This window comes from Arachis hypogaea, chromosome 7, assembly GCF_003086295.3.
Source record: "Arachis hypogaea cultivar Tifrunner chromosome 7, arahy.Tifrunner.gnm2.J5K5, whole genome shotgun sequence".
In the NCBI taxonomy this organism is placed as follows: domain Eukaryota; kingdom Viridiplantae; phylum Streptophyta; class Magnoliopsida; order Fabales; family Fabaceae; genus Arachis; species Arachis hypogaea.
This window is the reverse complement of record NC_092042.1, coordinates 63,855,397-63,873,969: the sequence shown is the minus strand read 5'-3', so window position 1 is coordinate 63,873,969 and position 18,573 is coordinate 63,855,397. Positions and strand designations below refer to the sequence as shown.

General features: G+C 33.5%; 1 protein-coding gene across 2 annotated transcripts; it reads left to right on the top strand.

Moving 5' to 3' along the window:
* The first annotated feature begins 12,500 nt into the window (after window positions 1-12,500).
* On the top strand, window positions 12,501-17,526 carry LOC112703248 (uncharacterized). Of its 2 annotated transcripts, XM_025754607.3 has the most exons (5): window positions 12,501-12,978; window positions 13,203-13,280; window positions 13,399-13,474; window positions 16,945-17,018; window positions 17,128-17,526. In XM_025754607.3, exons 1-5 carry the CDS (start codon window positions 12,871-12,873, stop codon window positions 17,197-17,199), a joined length of 408 nt encoding a protein of 135 aa, XP_025610392.1. In that variant the 5' UTR covers window positions 12,501-12,870; the 3' UTR covers window positions 17,200-17,526. The 2 variants fall into 2 exon arrangements, with proteins under 2 accessions (XP_025610392.1, XP_025610393.1); XM_025754608.3 differs by lacking the exons at window positions 16,945-17,018; window positions 17,128-17,526 and adding an exon at window positions 14,271-15,527.
* Window positions 17,527-18,573: the final 1,047 nt, after the last annotated feature.

Sequence of the window (18,573 nt, the reverse complement as noted above, 5' to 3'; positions counted from 1 at the left end):
CTAGTCTATGTGGTAAGCTAGAGGTAGGCGGTTCGGTTCCCGCAGTGGGTCGGGGCGGTACCTGAGTCCATCCCTCGGGTCTCGACTCGGCAAGTCGGCAGGTTAGATGGGTGGGGACGTTCCTTGCAACAGGTCGGCTTGGCCCCTGGGTCGGGCGTCGGGTCCCAAACCGTCAGGTTGGTCCGTTGGTGGGTTGGGCTGTAACAACATATATATACACATAGCCTAAAATAAAATATAACAGCTTAAAAGACAATTCTTCGCTTGTAAGGAAGTTCTCCAAACGCTCAATGAGGTGCCTCTCAACTTGCATCTAAAAAATAACAAAAATATGTATGGAATGAGAATCGGGAGTTCTCAACATGGTAAAGGTGTTCGCATAGTTAATATAAAAGGCCCCATGAAAACCAAAGGCATTCCTAAAACTTCGACACTTAGATTAATCTTAAAATTTATTCTAAACCAATAATATCGGTAATCTAACTAAAGGATCCTAGACCTATTCTAACTCTGTACCTTCCTCAACTCTAAATCTCTGAATCACCGGTGGAACAACTTTCATCACTCCTCCATCAAGAGAGAGTCTATCTGAAGCATACACATACAAATCAAACAAAGAAAATACAGATAAAGGTATAATTATAGCAAGTAGAACAAGTAGCAAATAAACAGAGTTAAGTAATTAAGCAAACCAAAACAATGCATACTCAAGCAAAATATACGAATGCATATGATGTATGCCTGTCCTATGGCTGATGAATCTCATCTGTTGGTTATATAGGTAACCCGACATGTCTTGGTAGCTAACCATTGGACAGTCCTTCTGTGCGTGCATCCCCAAACTCAAAAATATCCATGAAAAAAATCCCAAGCTCAATTTATCCATGGGTGAGTTAAAGTGTCCGGTCACATCTTGCGACAGATGGTCAACAATTAGTCTCAAATATACAAGCCACATAATAATCTTTTTTTAAATAACACTTAAAATCAAATCTTCAATTTTTATAGAAATTTCGGCAGCATCTCCTTTAAAACTCAAATTTCTGTCACCTTTCAAGGGTCCCAACCACCAAACCAAACACCTCTTGGCCATTCAAATCATTTCCAGTATCAAATCGTTTAAAAATCAAATCAATTCCAATATTAAGTCTTTCCTTAAAACCAACCAACTCCAATAGCAAATCGTTTACAAAATCAAACCACACATCTCCCAACCAATCCATTCAATTCAATTTTACAAACCCACCATCAACCCTCAACACATCAAGAAGTCATCATTATTTTATACTCATCAAAGTTATAATCCAACACATAGAAATTCATTCATCCTTTATACACACATTATATACCATATACACAATCCATCAATAATTTATTCAGTTTTATTCCTATCTTAAGGTCTTCTAACTTAAGTTTTCACGTGATATTAAACATTAACTACGAGAAACTAAAAACATACCTTGGCCGATTCCTCCCTAAACTCAGAACATCTAAAAAATGCACTCTTTCATAAGCTCCAATCCCCCAATTATCAATTCTGCAAACTTAATCATCTATATTTCGTTCCAAACTGCCAAATTGAACTCTAAATCAACAAGAACACAATCTAATTCACACAATATCACTATAATCATCATATGGTTTATTAACTCAATGACTCACAAGGGCTCAACAGTTTCTTACCTTACCCATGGATCAATTGGACAAAATCCAGTGATTTTTTGCTGCTAGAGTTCACCTAAACCATCAAATTACACAATCTCTCAATATCAAAATCTAAGATTCATAAAATTGAGGAGGAAAAAAACTGAGTGAGAAATGCAAATTTTTTACCACTTTGTTCATATAGAATTGAAGAGAATTTCGAGACAAACATGTGGCCATTAACGGCTCGTCAATTGAAACTCCAAATTGAAAGTTATGGACGATTGAATTTTGGAGGTAAGAGTTAGGATTTTCAACGTTAATCTCTCTTCTTCAGCGTAACTCTAGGAGTGAAGGGGAGAAAAACTCGTTTTTGGTATTTTATAGGTTGGGCCTTGGATCGGGTTTTAACTGGTTCGGCCTGTTCGTATGCTTTTGGGTCAAAATATTTAAAATTAATATTAAAATTTGTATTTTAGTTATTTTTACTTCTTTAAACTATAAAATTTAATTTTTTTATTTTTTAATTAATAATTAATTTATTAGCTAATTATTTATTAATTTCACATAATTTATAATGAACAATAGAGAAAATGATATAAAGACCAAGAAAGCAAATACCCACCAGAACCTCACTGAAAGAATGAAGGAGAAGCTAAAAAAACTGACGATGTTAGGAAAAAAGGATGGAGAATGAACCAGTAAAAAAGCACAGACTTATCTAACAATTAAGAACCTAAGTGAAGTGGGAGAGAGTATCATAGAAGTAAAACAAAATGCTGAAGAACTCATAATAACAAAAGACAACCACATCCAACACTATCAGATGGTTGAAGCATGTAATAAAAAAGGAAAAATAAAGAAAAAAGAAGAGATGAGATTAAAATACAGACCAATAAGAAGAAATTAAAGAGAAGAGAACGAACAATTGCAGAAGGAAAGGAAGAACCAAAAAAGGAGATCTTAGCAGAGACCGTAAACATAAAAGAAAACCACACAAAGGTCAATACTAAGACATGAAAGAGACAGACAAGGGAAGCAACAGTCATTATGATGTAAGAAAAAAAAAATAAGACACCTGCAGAACAAAAAAGGAAAGCTCAGAAAATACTAGACATGGATATAGATGAACTAGATCAGCAATCGAAGAAGATGGTGTGACAAGATGATGAGACATCAGCAGAGGCTGCTGGGCAGCCCTGCCAGAACCTATGAAAATCATTAGTTGGAACTGTCGTGCGCTTAAAAGCCCAGGGCAGTTCGGGCTTTGAGCAAGCTCATTAAACAACAAGGGCCCAACTTAATCTTCCTTATGGAGACAAGAAGAAAAGAAAATGAAGTTATGAGGTTGTCGTATAAAAGAGGATTAGCAAATATCATGGGCATCGATTGTGAAGGTGAAGAGAGGCAGAGATCAAGGGGTTTGGCTAGGGGTGACAACATGCACCCTATTTGCGGGTACCCAACCCAACCCCACCTGGTCGGGTAGAGTTCTCGTGTGGGTCGGGTAGAGTGCGGGTTGAGTCTCTATCCTACCTAACCAACTCGCACCCTATATATGTATATGTTATATACTTATATAAAAATATATTTCAAGTGGATGTTGAACGAAAGACCTCTCACTATGTGCAAAAGATTCTTAGCCACTAAAAGAAGATCATTAATGATAATTTAATATTTTTTTTACATAAAAGTCAGTAATATTTTAAATTATCATCAAATTTTATAATAAGATTGCATCTTTTTTGTAACTCGCAAGTAGAAATTTATGTATTATTAATAATATTTTTGTTAAAGTTATATTTGCTCAACCCCTCTCTCACCTTCACCCACTCAACAAACCCAAATTCTATTCTCCTACTTCCTTCTTCCTCCTCTTCAAACCCCTCTTAGAGAATTAATTGTATAAAAAAGAGTAGGAAATTAGAGTTTGAACTTATTAAGAGGGTGAAGGTGGGAGAGGGGGTTGAACAAATATAACTTTAACAAAAATATTATTAATAGTCCATTAATTTTGTTAAGTGTTAATAAAAGACTTGACGGTGGGATAATATTGATGCTATTTTAAATGTTTTGGGATAAAAATAGAACGATTAAAATGTTAGAGACCAAAATAAGATTAATCCTAAACATTAAGAACAAAAACACTACTTTATCCTTAATTTTATTTATAAACTAATTTTTTTAGAATAGATAAAAGTAGAAATTAATTTAATTTTATAACTACCTCTCAAATTTTCGAGATGAGAAAAGTTTAAGGATTAATAATTTTAATTTATATTACCGTATTTTTTAGCTAGTAATTTAATAATTTTAGTTCAACAGTTTAATATTATATTTTAAGTCAATATTTTTTAATATTACTGATTAAATATTAATAAAAAATAATAAATTATACTAATCTTATAACGTTGTTCTTTCGAGATTTCTTAAAAAATTGAAATAGTTTAATATTTTAAAATCTCATTAGATATTAGTATAAAAAGAAGGTTTAATTATTTTATTAATTTTTATAATTTTATCAAATTTTTAATTAAGTTTTTATTTTTAATTGGGTTTTTATATTATTTTTAATTTTATAAATATTTTTTTTGTGTCAAAAATATTAAAATTAATTCTAATATTTTTTTTACATAAACAAAAACCTAATTACACAATTAAAAATAGTATAAAGATCTAACTTAAAAAAAAAATAAAAATCTAATTATAAATTTAATAACATTATAAGAACTAACAAAATAATTAAACTTAAAAAAATAACTTTTAAATGGTTTATCGACTCCAATCAACCGAGTCAAACCAATTATTTAATTGTTCTGGACCAATAGCACTTTTTGATAGGGGTAAATTCGGCCAAATTTCATTTATATAAAAACCCAAAATTAGAATTCTAGTTATTACTTTTGTAAATATGATATATAGACAATATTATCTTTGAAATGTAATAGACAATACATAAATATTTTATATATTTGAAATGGTTTAATCTTAAAATAATATAAATAAATTTTTATGATGTATTTTTAATTTTATTTATGTTAGGATTTTTAATTAAAAATTTATTAATTTTTATTTTTTAAGTTAGATTATGTTAAATAATTACATTGTATTATGTTTATTATTCTGTATTACTCTTTTGAAAATCTTAAGCGTTATATTTAATTAATAATACCCACACGTATATGAGAATTCACCTCCCTCACGAAAATTAATATAGAGATTCGTAACAAATGGGAAAAAGAATGAAGTAGGGTTGGGGGATGAAAGTGGAGTTAGGGTCATGTTATGTGCATGATGTGCTGTGTTACATTACATTAAACCTGAGAATCTGTTCAGCAGAAAATAAGGTGAACGCGAAATAATAAAAATGCTAATTAAATAGCTGGATTATTAGGTATAAGTATGAACGCGTTTTAATTTATTAAGATTTATGCTTGAGCTACGAATTTCTAAGGAAAAAAAAAACAGCAAACTTATAACTCTGTTCAAAATTTCAAATTCGATTGACAGCTGCATGTGATAGTGATACCTTCTCCTAACCGTGAGATCTGAGAAGACAAAGCTTTCAGTATAAATATTTCTTTTAAGGTGAAAGTTTTATATAATTTTTATATAAATCTCTTTTATGCTCTTTATTTTAAACATTAAAAAAATTTTATAAAAAGTAAGAAAAATTCAAATTTTGTTTTTTATCCTATAAAAAATATAGAAATATTGTGCAATAATAATAATAAGAATAGGCAATTTAATTTTATTGAAAAGGGATGGGTGTTATGTAAATCCACCCAACCAACAACTGTCACCCTTATTTCTATAGAAATTAACTTGTTCCCTTTATAATGGCTTTGCTATTTAATTAATAGGTATTCACCTAATTTATCTATTTAATTATCTCATCCAAGTCTTAATTTTTTAATTCTCTGGTTCATGGTGTCTGTACATTAAATCAGCAAATGATGCAGACAAAAAAAAAAAAAAAATCAAATGATGCAATTTTACATAAAGTTGCTGCATGTATTTAAAGATAGAACAATTTAAAATTTAAAATTTTATTTTGTATATAAGAGGGAGGGTGTAATAACCCAAATTTTCAGTTACGGATTTCTTTGAGTTTTATACGTTACGATTCACAAAATTTGAGTGATGGGGTTAGATTTAGTTTGATGTGCTGATTTTAAATATGCAGAAAAATAAATAATAATATTTTAAGATAATAATAATTTAGTATATTAATATTTTATTATTAATTTTAGAGAAAAAGTATAAATAAGTTCTTGATCTTTTGATTTGTAAATATTTAAGTTTTTGAGGATTTGAAAATACATTTAAGTCTTTGACCTTTTCAAAATCTAGACATATTGATCTGTTCATTTGGGCTTGTCAAATTCAACGAAAAAACCAAACATGACACCTGTTGTATTAATCTGGTTGATACGGATACACACGTAAGAGAATTTTTAAAATTGGACAAATTAGACTTAGATTCAATATGTCCAGATTTTGAAGAGGTCAAAGATTAATATATTTTCAAATTTTCAAGGACTTAAATGTCTGCAGACCAAAAAGTCAGGGATCGATTTGTTCTTTTCTCTTAATTTTATGAGTCACCTTATAACTCCTACTGTTTCACCATGTAACCATGTTCAACCACCTCCAGCTTATTTTTTCAATCTTCGTACATAACCTCAAAAGTATAGTTGTTAGAACCGAACCGATAATCGAACCGATTAAGTAAGGGTTGGACTGTATCAACGGCAATATGACCCTACAGATGAGACTGCTGTCTAACTGACGATGGTCTTGAGACATGGTGGGTGCTAAACAACTATGCGCTCCACCAACCCTTCGAACCTCCCTAACACAACAACACAGTATTGGTTCAGCCATATCTTTAATCTACTTAATGTATTGCACAAAAGTACTCAAAAGCACAATTAAAATTGAGCTTTCTAGTATCCGAGGTTCTAATGAAGGGCCACACAGAAGTTCCATTGACACCCATTCGCAGCTTGACAGCACTGCACATGGTAGCACTGCACATGGTACTTTAATCGGTCTAATTCGATCACCTGGTACTCAGTACTCCTGCGAATACTGTAGTTCTTCACACCCTATAGCACTGCATCTCGGTATTTGAACCTGTGGCCGACCCGAAACTCTATCCTACCGTCCAGGTTGTAATCCTTTTCTCCCACTTCAGAAAACAGAGTCCTTTTATGCATGGCGTCCAGATTCAAACTATGATAGTAACTTGGCACTGCCGATAGTGTCAGAATTGGATGAGGTGGAGGCAAGACATGGCGCGCCACAGCCTGGACGGGTGTCTCGGGTACAAACTCCTCTTCATCGCCCCCTTCGAAAGAATCACTGTCGGCACTATCCGCCATGTATTCTTGGTCTGACTCCTCGTCACCCATCTCCGCCTTGTCAACCGGAATGGCAAGATAGATCGTTGGTGGTGCAAGAGGTCGGTCGTGCTGGACATAGGTCGAGTGTACATAACCACCATGACCAATATCTCCAACCTCGGCGGAAAGCTCCATCACCTGTTCTGTCATGATCCTCCCATGGATGTCGAACATGAGTCGAACATGCTCGTCCCCTAGAAGCCGAAAGGGTCGATACCAGAAAACTCCATTACCCATGGGTGTTAGCAACCTATACCCCACCCTTCCGACCTCCCTCGCTTCTGTACTACCGAGGTTGTCCAGTATCAAACTCTTCAACTCTGTCAACTTACTTACGTACTGAGTGCACAACAGTTTTGGATTCTCACACTCAAATGTCACCCCATTGTCGCCATTTCTCATATGACAATTGGGATAAACACATACAACTATGTATAGTTGTTACTAGTCATTCATGCGTTATTTTTGTGAGAAAAACGAGACAGAAAAAGATATAAAATGTGTGTGGAGAATGCCAAAGGTTACACATTCTTTTATAACAGCTAAAAATTTGTCCTCTTTTTTCTCGTTTACATTGTAAATGAGATAAGAGAAGCGTATTTATTTCGATAAATACTTTTTAAATTATTTATTTCAGTAATTATTATTATTTTATTTATTAAAATAAAAAACAAGTCCAACTAAATTCGGCAAAACCTAACAAAAATCGCTCACACACATACATGTGAATCACACGCTTCTTCTTCTTTACGTGAAAAAATGCACCAAAATTTCTTAATTTTAAAACCAAAATTTTTTAATCGAAATTTCTCAAGATTCTAGACTTGGTGCTGTAGTTGTTTTTCTTCTTATTCTTCTTCTTTCTTTGTGCATAAGTTATGTATTTTTATTTATAGAGTTATGTATTTTTTCTTCAAAAGATTTTGTCTTTATTGTCAAAAAAGATAAAAAAAAAAGTTGCATAATTCTTTTATTTATTCCTTCTTATTTTTTGTTTGATTTTTTCTCTTTTTTTATTTTTATTCTTCTTAAAGGGTGAAACAAAAAGAATTATATGAGTGAGAAACAAGAAACTTATGAAAAGTAAAAAGAGAAGGAAGAATTGTTGCTTGAACAAAACATAAACTAAAAAAATAGCACCAAAATTTTTCAACTGCTATGCATGAATTTCTTAACTTTGACATTAGAATTTTTTAACCATTACATAAAAATTTCTCAACCAAAATTTTCTTAAGGTTCTGTACTTGAGGTAGCAGTTTCTTAACAAAATTTTTTTAATTTTTAATTTTTTTCTTTTTTTTGTTGCTCTTACTTTTTTTTACTATGTATTTTTTTTTGTTTTTTTTCTTCTTGTTTTTGTTCTATTTTAAGAGAGAGAGAAAAAACATAAAAAAAAAGATGATGATGATGATGATAATGATCTAGAAGTAAAAGAGAAAAAGACATAGAAAAAAGAGAAAAAAAAGAAGTCTCAAAATATACATAAATTCAGTTAATTATATTTTTGTTTCGGCCAAAATAAAAATATTGCGTGAATCTAAAATATATTATTTCAAGTTGGTTAGACTTGATTAAACAAAAAACTTAAATGCCTAATTTTTTGGTTATGAAATTTGATCAATTTCTTTTTTCATAATAATATTGTGATATGATTTGATAAATTTTATTATATATAAGAAACTATTTAAAGGTGAAAAAAATACTTTACAAATTCTTTTTTTAAACAATATTAAATAATTAATAAATTTTATTATTTTAATTAATATTTAGTCAATATTTTATATTTTAAGTATTAAATTTTGAATTTTAATATTAAATTCTAATTTTTAAGATATTGACTAAAATGTTAGTTAATATTAATAAAAGATATTAGTCCTTATATTTTTTTCATATGTCACTTAGAAAAATTAATTAAAAATTTTAATTATCCTCTTAATTTTAAAGTAAAAAAAGTTGAATGTTTTACCTTTCCATAAAATTTTAAAAAATAACACGTGTATTTAAATGTGAGAAATATTATATATACAAGTTTTTTTTAGTTAAGTCTAACTAAATTAAATAATAAAATTTAGATGAGTAAATAAATGAGAAGATTTTTTATTTAAATAAATGTATTAATTATTGAAATAAATAATTTTAAAAATTATTATCGAAATTCACAACCCTGCCTTATCTCATTTATAGTATAAACGAGATAAGGCACGTGCGCATGATATGTGTATATCTTGTTTACAGTGTAAACGAGATACGTGCAAGCTTATCTCGTTTACACTGTAAATAAGACAAGACTGTGTTGTGGCTATATATACATGTCGTTGACAGCGAGGTTTTGGGCCTTAGCTTGAACCTTTCGATCACTTTCTCCTCTCTTTTATGCCGTTCTATCTATATTATTGAGTAATACGATGATGACGTGTGCAGATGTACGTAATCCGGACATCAACAAGTTGAATGAAACTTGGCGTTACGTTGGGACAGCCGACTTTGCGGTTATTCATGTTATCTTGAGTTTTATGAATCATATATATATCTTGAGTTTTATCTTGAGGTTTACAGAATTCCATATATAGATATGTACATATGTAGGCATGGTTAAGGTACTTACTAAGAACTAGAATACAACTTATATCACTAGGAATAGGTCACTGATAAAAATTTGGAATTCTGGATTATTTTTCATGTATTAGGTTGTTACTACATAATTATTAATTTAGTTAGTAACTAGCCAAGTTTGATAATTAAATTATTAAGTTAAGTTAGACTTTGTTTGTTAGATTATTAATAACTTTATTGAATGTTTTAAATTCACGTAACGGAATGAGAAAACGTTCAATATAAAGAAAGTACATAGCAACAGAAAAATGTCATGTCGGCATAAATCCAATTAGTACATACGTATAAAATTCTGTTAGGCAGATGTATAGAATAGTCAAGACAGTTTGATATGTTGATGGACCTATAAAAATTTTTATTTTTTAATAATTGTGAATATATATTTATTTGTTAGAGGCCTCGCCTTCTCCTGTCCTGGCGAGTGAGTCATACCCTTCCTCCACCGGAAGCCGTTGTCCCGTATTTGAGGGAGGCTGGATTCGGTGACACGGTGCCTCTCATGGATTTCACATTTGACAACTCTCTGATTATGACATTCATGGAGCCATGGCGTTCAGAGACCCACACGTTCCATCTATCTACCATGGGGTGAGGCTACTATCATCCTACAGGACGTGGCGTACCTCCTAAGGTTACGCGCACATGAGGACCTAGTTAGAGGGTGCTTCCGTGACTTCTACAGGTGGTACCGCACGAAGACATGGGAGTTGGTGGAACAGCTGCTCGGTACCAGGCCTCCGGTGGTTCCACAGTAGGCGGCACAGAGGAAGGAGTCGTTCTTGCTAAAGCTTGTATGGCTGCGGAATCGTGTCCGCCAGAAGCCACCGACGGATGACCTAGAGACCCTCCGACAGTATGCTAGGTGTTACATCATGTTACTGATCGGAGGCTATCTGATGACGGACAAGTCAAACAACTTGGTCCATCTGCGTTGGCTGCCACTGGTTCAGGGCTTTGGGCGGTGCCGGGCGTTGTGTTGGGACTCGGCTTTACTGGCTTGGACGTACCAATCACTGTGCTCGGCAGCACACCAAGGTGTCACGAATATCGCTGGTTGCACTCTACTGTCGATGTCTTAGATATACTAGAGATTTCTTCAGTGGTGTCCACCAGAACGAAGAATTTTCATGTATCCTATAGTTGCGTGGTAACAACTGTTTATGTTTTCATTATATTTTCAATTTGTAACTTTTTATGACATTCTTCATAATGAACTCCTGCTATCCATTTGATTGATGTCAGATTGATAGGATTGCAGCAGCAGAGTAGAGACCGATATGAGGCGAGGGTTCTGCGATGAGAAATATCGATAGACCGGTTACAATTCGACGAGATTAGTACCACGGTTGACTCCACCACTATTTTTATTTAGTCCTTTATGTAGACTTTGTTTTTTATGCAAATTAACGAGAAGTACGCACATATTGAATTGTTTGCTTTGGAGCATTTTTTGCCTTTTGAGATATGTAACATGGAGACTTTATGGACAACCATTTGCAGCTTGACGGTAATGAACATGGTACTTTAATCAGTCAGATTGGATCACTCAGTATTCAACACTTCTGCAAATGCTGTAGTTTTTCACACCCTGTATCACTGCATCTCGACATTTGAATATGTGTACCACCCGAAGCTCTACCCCATATTATAGGTTGTAATTTTCTCCCCCAGTGTTGGAAAACAGAGCTCTCTCATGCATGGCGTCCAGATTCAATGTATGATAGTGACTTAGTACATTTGACAGCGCTGGAATCAGGTAGGGTGGAGGCAAAACATAGCGCACCGCTGTCTCGTCCGACGTCTCCGATACAAACTCCTCCTCATCATCCCCTTCAGAAGAATCACTACCGGCACTATCGACAACGTACTCTTCGTTGGAGTGTTCCCCACCCACCTCTATGTCTCCCACTGGAATAGCAACATGAATTGATGGTGGTGTGAGAGGTTGTCGTTCTGCACATAGGTCGCGTGTACAGAAACACCACCATTAACATTTCCAACCTCGGCGAAAAGCTCCATCACTTGTTCCGCCAAGATTATCCCATGGATGTCAAACATGAGTCGCACATGCTCGTCCCCCAGGATCTGAAATAGTCGAAACCGTAAAACTCTATTACCCAACGGTGCTAGCAACCTATACTCTACCCTTCCAATCTCTCTCGTCCCTATGCCACCAAGGTTGCTCAATATCAAACTCTTCAACTCGGACAACGAACTTACATGCCGAGTGCGCAACAGTAACGGATTCTCACACTCAAATATCATCCCATTGTCGCCGTTTCTCATACGACAATTGGGGTAAATACACACAACTATATACGCTATTACTGGACATTTTTGCCTTCTTTTTGTGAGACAATCGGGGGAGAAGAAGATATGAAATGTATATGAAGAATGCCAAGGGTTGCACATCCTTTTATAGCTGTTGAAAATTTATCTTACTGTTTCTTGTTTACATTGTAAATGCAATAGTTCAAAATGTATTTTGTTTACAGTTCAAACAAGATAATCTTACACGTATCACGTTTACACTATAAATGAGTTATACATGTGTCACGTGCACGTACCTTATCTCATTTACAGATTACAATGTAAACGAGATAAGGCTCCATTGCAGATTTCAACAATAATTTTTTAAAATTATTTATTTTAGCAATTAATACATTTATTTAAATAAAAATTCATAAATAAAAATGATAAAAATAATTTTTGTTAATATTAAATTAATTTAATTAAATTTAATTAAAAAAATTGTATGTATAATATTACTTTTCAATTTGTAGCTATCTAACTATTAAAAAGATAATTAAAAAGATAAATTCCGACTCAATGATTAGTTGATTACTAATTGCTGGCATCTTACCCTTTATTAGCTCATCTCTAGAAATTTCTTTGATTTTCATTTTTCAGAAGAGAGGTAAATTGCGGTATAATTCATACGTACGCGGCACGCCGATACACACAGCAACGCCACGACAACACCACCACTCAAACTCCATATTCCCCCGCCCCCCCAAAAACAATACCCCCCCTCTCCACAAAAAAAAAAAAAAAAAAAAAACTTACACTGAACTGAACATACGTGCACATTTCTCCAAAATCTTTGTAAAAGTCTTATCTATTCCCCTCCAAGACCTGGGAACTTTCTGAGAGCCTTATCCTGAAAAACACTTCTTCTTCTTCTTCTTCTTCTTCTTCTTCAGCCATGATGTGGGAATGGGAAGAGTTAGACGACGCCGTTCCGCAAAACGACCAGCCTGATACCGATTTCTACCTCAACTTCGATCTCTTCTCTGCTCTCTCTAAGCCCAAGGTTTACTTACTTTCTTAATTACTTTACTTATTACCATTATTTCTACTCCATTTTTTCCAATTTTAGGTTTTTTACTACCCTCACTCAGTTTGGAAACCAGGGATTATTATTATTATTATTATTATTATTATTATTATTATTATTATTATTATTATTATTATTATTATTATTACTGCAGTTTTGTTTTAGGAACTAAAGTTTTGGAATTTTGTTCATTTTGGCAGGATTATTATAAGATATTGGAAGTGGATTATGATGCTACGGATGATGCTATTCGTTCTAATTACATTCGTCTAGCTCTGGTGTGTTTTTGTTTCTATGTGTAATTCTTTGTGCTGCAGTGTTTAGGGTTCCATTTGTTGGAATAGTTTTATTTATTTATTTATTTTAAGTGTGATTTATTGCTTTGTGTGGAGGCAGAAATGGCACCCAGACAAGCAGAAAGACCAAGGTGCTGCCACCACGCGGTTCCAAGAGATAAACGAGGCTTATCAGGGTTAGTCTAGTCCTTTCACACCTAACCTTCTTTAATTGTAAGTTTTTTAATTAATTTGAGCATATAGCTTGATGCTCAAATGATACAGATTGTGTGCTGAATTATACCATATAGAATTTAGGCAATTGATGATGGTTCAATAATTATGAAATTGTTGTATATCACTCCCCAGGGAGGCAGTGAATGTGGTTATTTATGATAGTAGAGGTCTGGGTTGTCCTTTGGGCTTTTTCGAGGATATGTTGTTTCCGCATCTATCTCTGTGTCTGCAATTTGTTGCTACAAGTAATCGGATAGTTGTGATATTGTTTGGAATATGGATTTTATTTGCTGTTGATGGGCGAGGAGCTGAGGAGTTGAGGACAAGGGGTTTTGGAATCTTGAACACTGACAAATATACAGCAAATCTTGAATGCTAATGATAATGAAATTCAGTTTTACAGTTCAAAAGTATGTTTTTTCATTGAACCTTGAAAATAAAAAACTTTTTATCGGCTATTTAAGTCTCGTGTTCCAAGTCAAAGTCCTCTGCAGAATTATTTATATAAGAAAAGGAAAATAAAGGAAGTATAAGCTAAAAGTTTTAACATGAAGGTATCGAGCAAAATGCAGCTTAATTATGCACAACTTTATAGTGGTTTCAAATTTCAATGCCTTTCATTTTGGGACCTTTGAGTGTTCATTTGCTTGTATCCATGCAGAGAAGTTAACCCGCCCACGCCTTCTGTTTGAGGGGCTATCCTAGAATTTCAGATTTCTCCACTGATACTATATGGATTACCATTTTCTAGTGCAGTGAACTCAGCGGGGTTTCTGTTAAATACAATTGTGCTTTCAGAGATACTTTGTGGGGGCTCTGAAACATCCAATCTATTTTGCCTGGAGTTTCTTTTTTAAGATTGGGCTCCCTAAGTTGCAGACTATCTCCATTCTGCTTGGCTGAATTGGAGCTATTCATCTTAACTCCACTACCATACGTTGGCAAATTTTGATCCCTGAAATCAGGACTTCTGAATTTCCCACCATGCTAGCTAATCCGACAGTGGCAAAGATGGGAGAATAAAAAAGGTGGTTTGGTGGTTTATCTGATAAATTAATGCTGCTGAAATGCTCAGAAATCTGCTTTCATTGGGGGGGGGGGGGGGGGGGGGCATGTGTGTGCCTCTCTCTCTCCCCCCCCAAAGATTACATTGCATATACAAGGATTCGAGGGTCTCTTAACCATTTTTGCACTTCTACCTGCACTAGATGATGGTCTGTCTCCCTGCCTGTGCCTGGTAAATTATGTAAATGCAGTGTGTATGCTTCATTGGAATACATATCACAAGATCCACTCTGATATGGATCATGTTCCGTCCCATTACTTTTTCCAGCAAGTGTCTGTTCTGTATTCATGCTGCTCATGTTTCCAGAATCGTATCTGTAGGAAGCTTCTCTAGGTCAATATCTTGAGAACTTGGGCGGTTAGAATCGATAACATCACTTCTGTTCTGTCTATGTCAATTCAGATCGAAGTGAAATGAAGTCTAAGTTGCTACCTGTAGGCTGAGAAACAGTCCTTTTGTGTAAATCAACGTATCTCAGGGATACATTGTTCTTGCTTGACAATGACTGAACTTGAGAAGCATTACCATGCTGTTGCAACATGTGTAGGCGTGTTTTGTCATTGTGTCATACAAATTGCAACGCAGCCACTTGCATGATACATGCACCCAATGCCCAAATGTTCTGTCTGTGCTTTATTGAGCAGGAGTAATCAGTGGACAAAATGATGCAAATAGAGAATAGATTATTCTTGTTTGATCCAAGTGAGGAATGCTTGTGCCTTATGACAATTTAGTAGGTTTTAATTTATTTCTATTTTTAGTTTGTTATATTTTCTTTAATAGTTTAAAAGTATGGCACCTTGGAACAGTATAGTTGTATAAGTGCCGAATTGTATGCGGATTAGAGAGTAATAGTATATTTTGTTCCTGTGCAGAGTGATAGGAATTTTGTTTTTAATATAACCAATCAACAAGTGGTCACTACTCAAGTTCTTGGTATGTTACTATGATGGAATTTATATTTATAAAGAAGTTTTCATTTTTACCTATTTGCTGAGATTTGGTAATTTCATGCTTGGTAAATGGAATGGCATAATTTGCCTGTAATGTCACTGCTTATATAATTAATGTTTGTTAAGTTTTCCTAATTGTTTTATCCATCTCAAACTTACTATATTAAAATCATGCCTCAGAATTCCTATAGGAAGAAAAAGCCTCAGAGGCTCAGACTAATGCTGTTGCATAAATGGGATGCTCGTTTGAAATATGGAATCAACTGTTTGTCATTAACCTAGAGCTTAAAATCTGCATGTGGACGTTACCAGAGATTCCAATCACAAATTCATTTAAGAACTTTGAACAAGCATAGTATTATGCCTTTTTATTAAAACTAATATATTTTTGCCAAGAGGAAAATGGTTGATTGAACATTGTGATTTGCCTAGACCCTAGAGTAGTCTTATCGTTTGGGACGAGCACTTTGATTTTGTTGCTTAGCCTTCTTGAGGTAAGGATCGAGTCCTTATTTCTAGCATTTGTAAATGTGGTACTCACTACTCTAATGGTTAGATGTACTGAATTTGTTCTCTGGACCCATCATAAATGTAATTTCTTGCCCTGTTGTTTCCATCACTCCATAAATGGGAAAGGAAAAATGAAAGAGAAGATTTGTGATCTTAGATGCCTTGTTCCACATTTCATCATTGAACTCGTACTCGTTCAATTTGTTTTGTTCCTGAAATTCTTTCTTACTGGAGAAAACGCTGGTTTGAAGTTTAAACCTTGTGCACAGATTTGGATACACTTTGTTGCTCGATTGATACCGTATCTTAGATTGGATTAGTAAATTATTTTATGATTGAGCTGATTGAGCATGATATAAATGCTCGGGAAAGTAATGTTTAATGGGGAATAAGAAATCAATTATCAATTAAGTAATGGAAAATGATTACTGGCCTGGAAGAAACAAGCTTCAGCTGGTGTATCTATATAAACCCAGAGAAAGGATAAGCGAGGTACCCGCCGATACCTTATAACATTGAAGTCCCATATTTCCAATATTGGACTCAAGTTACATACCTTTTAAATGGATCATGGCGGTTTGATACTTAGACGAGGACGAGCACCATTCAATTTTAAAGATTTGAGGAGATAGTGTGGTTGAGACTTGAGATAGGAGTTGGTGAAAGGGATTAGGCATTAGGATGATCTTACAATTAGTCCCTTGTCTATTTTTTGGATATTGGGGATCTCATCTGAATCTGATGAGGTGCTGAATATTCTGCTGAGATTATATTCTTCTCATTTCATGCTTCTCCAATGATTTTCTGTAGGCTAAAAACTAAAATGTCAAGGATCATGACTATGATGTAGGAGTGGAATTTCTGTCAACTAAACTAACATTTCTTTGTCTTTGTTGAACAGTTTTGAGTGATCCTGTAAAGAGGAGAGAATATGACAGGAACGGGATGCTTTACGCTTACGATTATGATATCATTGTAAGCAATATTTTCTGTGCTATACGCTGTTGGTCTCAAAAGAATGTTGCACATCTGAGAATGATTTTCTGGTTATTTCTGACAATTTCATTTTCTGTGTTCGCTGCAGGATTATCTTAACCGCTACAAGGGCCTTATATTGACTTGCAACGGCCTTGGAATGAAGCATTCTATATGGTAAACTGAACCAAATACCAAAGACATCTCCTTCCAGTGCATTTAGGACAGTTTTTTTGAAGTACCTGGCACTGCATGCCATGCCATGCTCCTGGAATCCAGCCACATGCTCGAGTTGTGGTGTCCTACAGGGCTAGTTTGATTTCATGCTTTATGTCAAAAAGAAAAAAGAGCAACAGAAGTTAGATATCTATATCTTGTAGCATCAAATGCTCGCCCTCCTTGTACATGCTTTACTGTGTATGTGTTAAATGACTTAATGGTAGATTTAGTGACTTAATGTAGCAGAAATATAAAAATCGAGGTAACTACTAAATCTCTTTAATCTGAATTTTTGTGACAATATTTAAATAAATATTTAGAAAATGTATAAAAAAATTTGGGATAAAAGTTACTTTTTATATTTTTTTAGTAAAATGTGATAATTGACAATATATTTTTTTTAAAATTCACTTGATATAAAATTATTATATTAAATTTTATAAATAAAAAATTTTATTTTTCTAATAATAATTATAAAAATTTATATTAAAATTTGATTTCTAAATTTTTTTTAGAATATATATTTAATATTTTTTTCATGTTTTTAATTCTTTAGGAATTTATTTGTTGTTAGTACTGTTTGGCCTTTTGGAATTCTTTTTATTTTCGGATATTATTTTAATAGGTTGTTTTTTTTTTAATTTTTAATAAAGATAAGTTTACATTCAAATGTAAAATAAACTTAATTTATTTAAAACATCATTAAAAAAAAAGCTTATTTAAAAAATATTATCTAAACGGCCCATAATGATTAATAAATAAATAAAGAGTATATACTTATTCTGATCCTCAAAAAATTTTAAATCAGACATTTTAGTCTCAAACTAAAATTAATTACTTGATTGGTCTCTAACAATTAATTCCGTTAATCACTTAGGTCTTTGGCTCCGTCAACTCTAACGGAAGACAAAATGGTCCCTGAAAACTCTAACATGAGACAAAATGATCCATGACCCTTTTATTCGAAAACGACATTATTCTTCCTCAATTTTTATCGTATCTCGCATAACCCTAGCATTGATACTCTCATTCTTCACCTTCACAGTCTTCTTTTTCATCTTTTCCTTCCTCCTCTTTAACTCCAAGATTAAGTTATGGTGTAATTGTCACACATGTTGCACCTACCTCAACATGTCATGGACCACACATTTCCTAAATCTTTGTGACTGGTACATCCAGCTTCTCTTGTGAACATTAAATTTAAAGAGTGTGCATTGTGTAGTTTGAAGTTACAGTGTTAGACTGTTAGTGTTATGCGAGATATGATGGAATTTGGAAGAGAACCGTGTTGTTTTCGAACAGAGGAGATCAGGGACCATTTTGTCCCCTGTTAGAG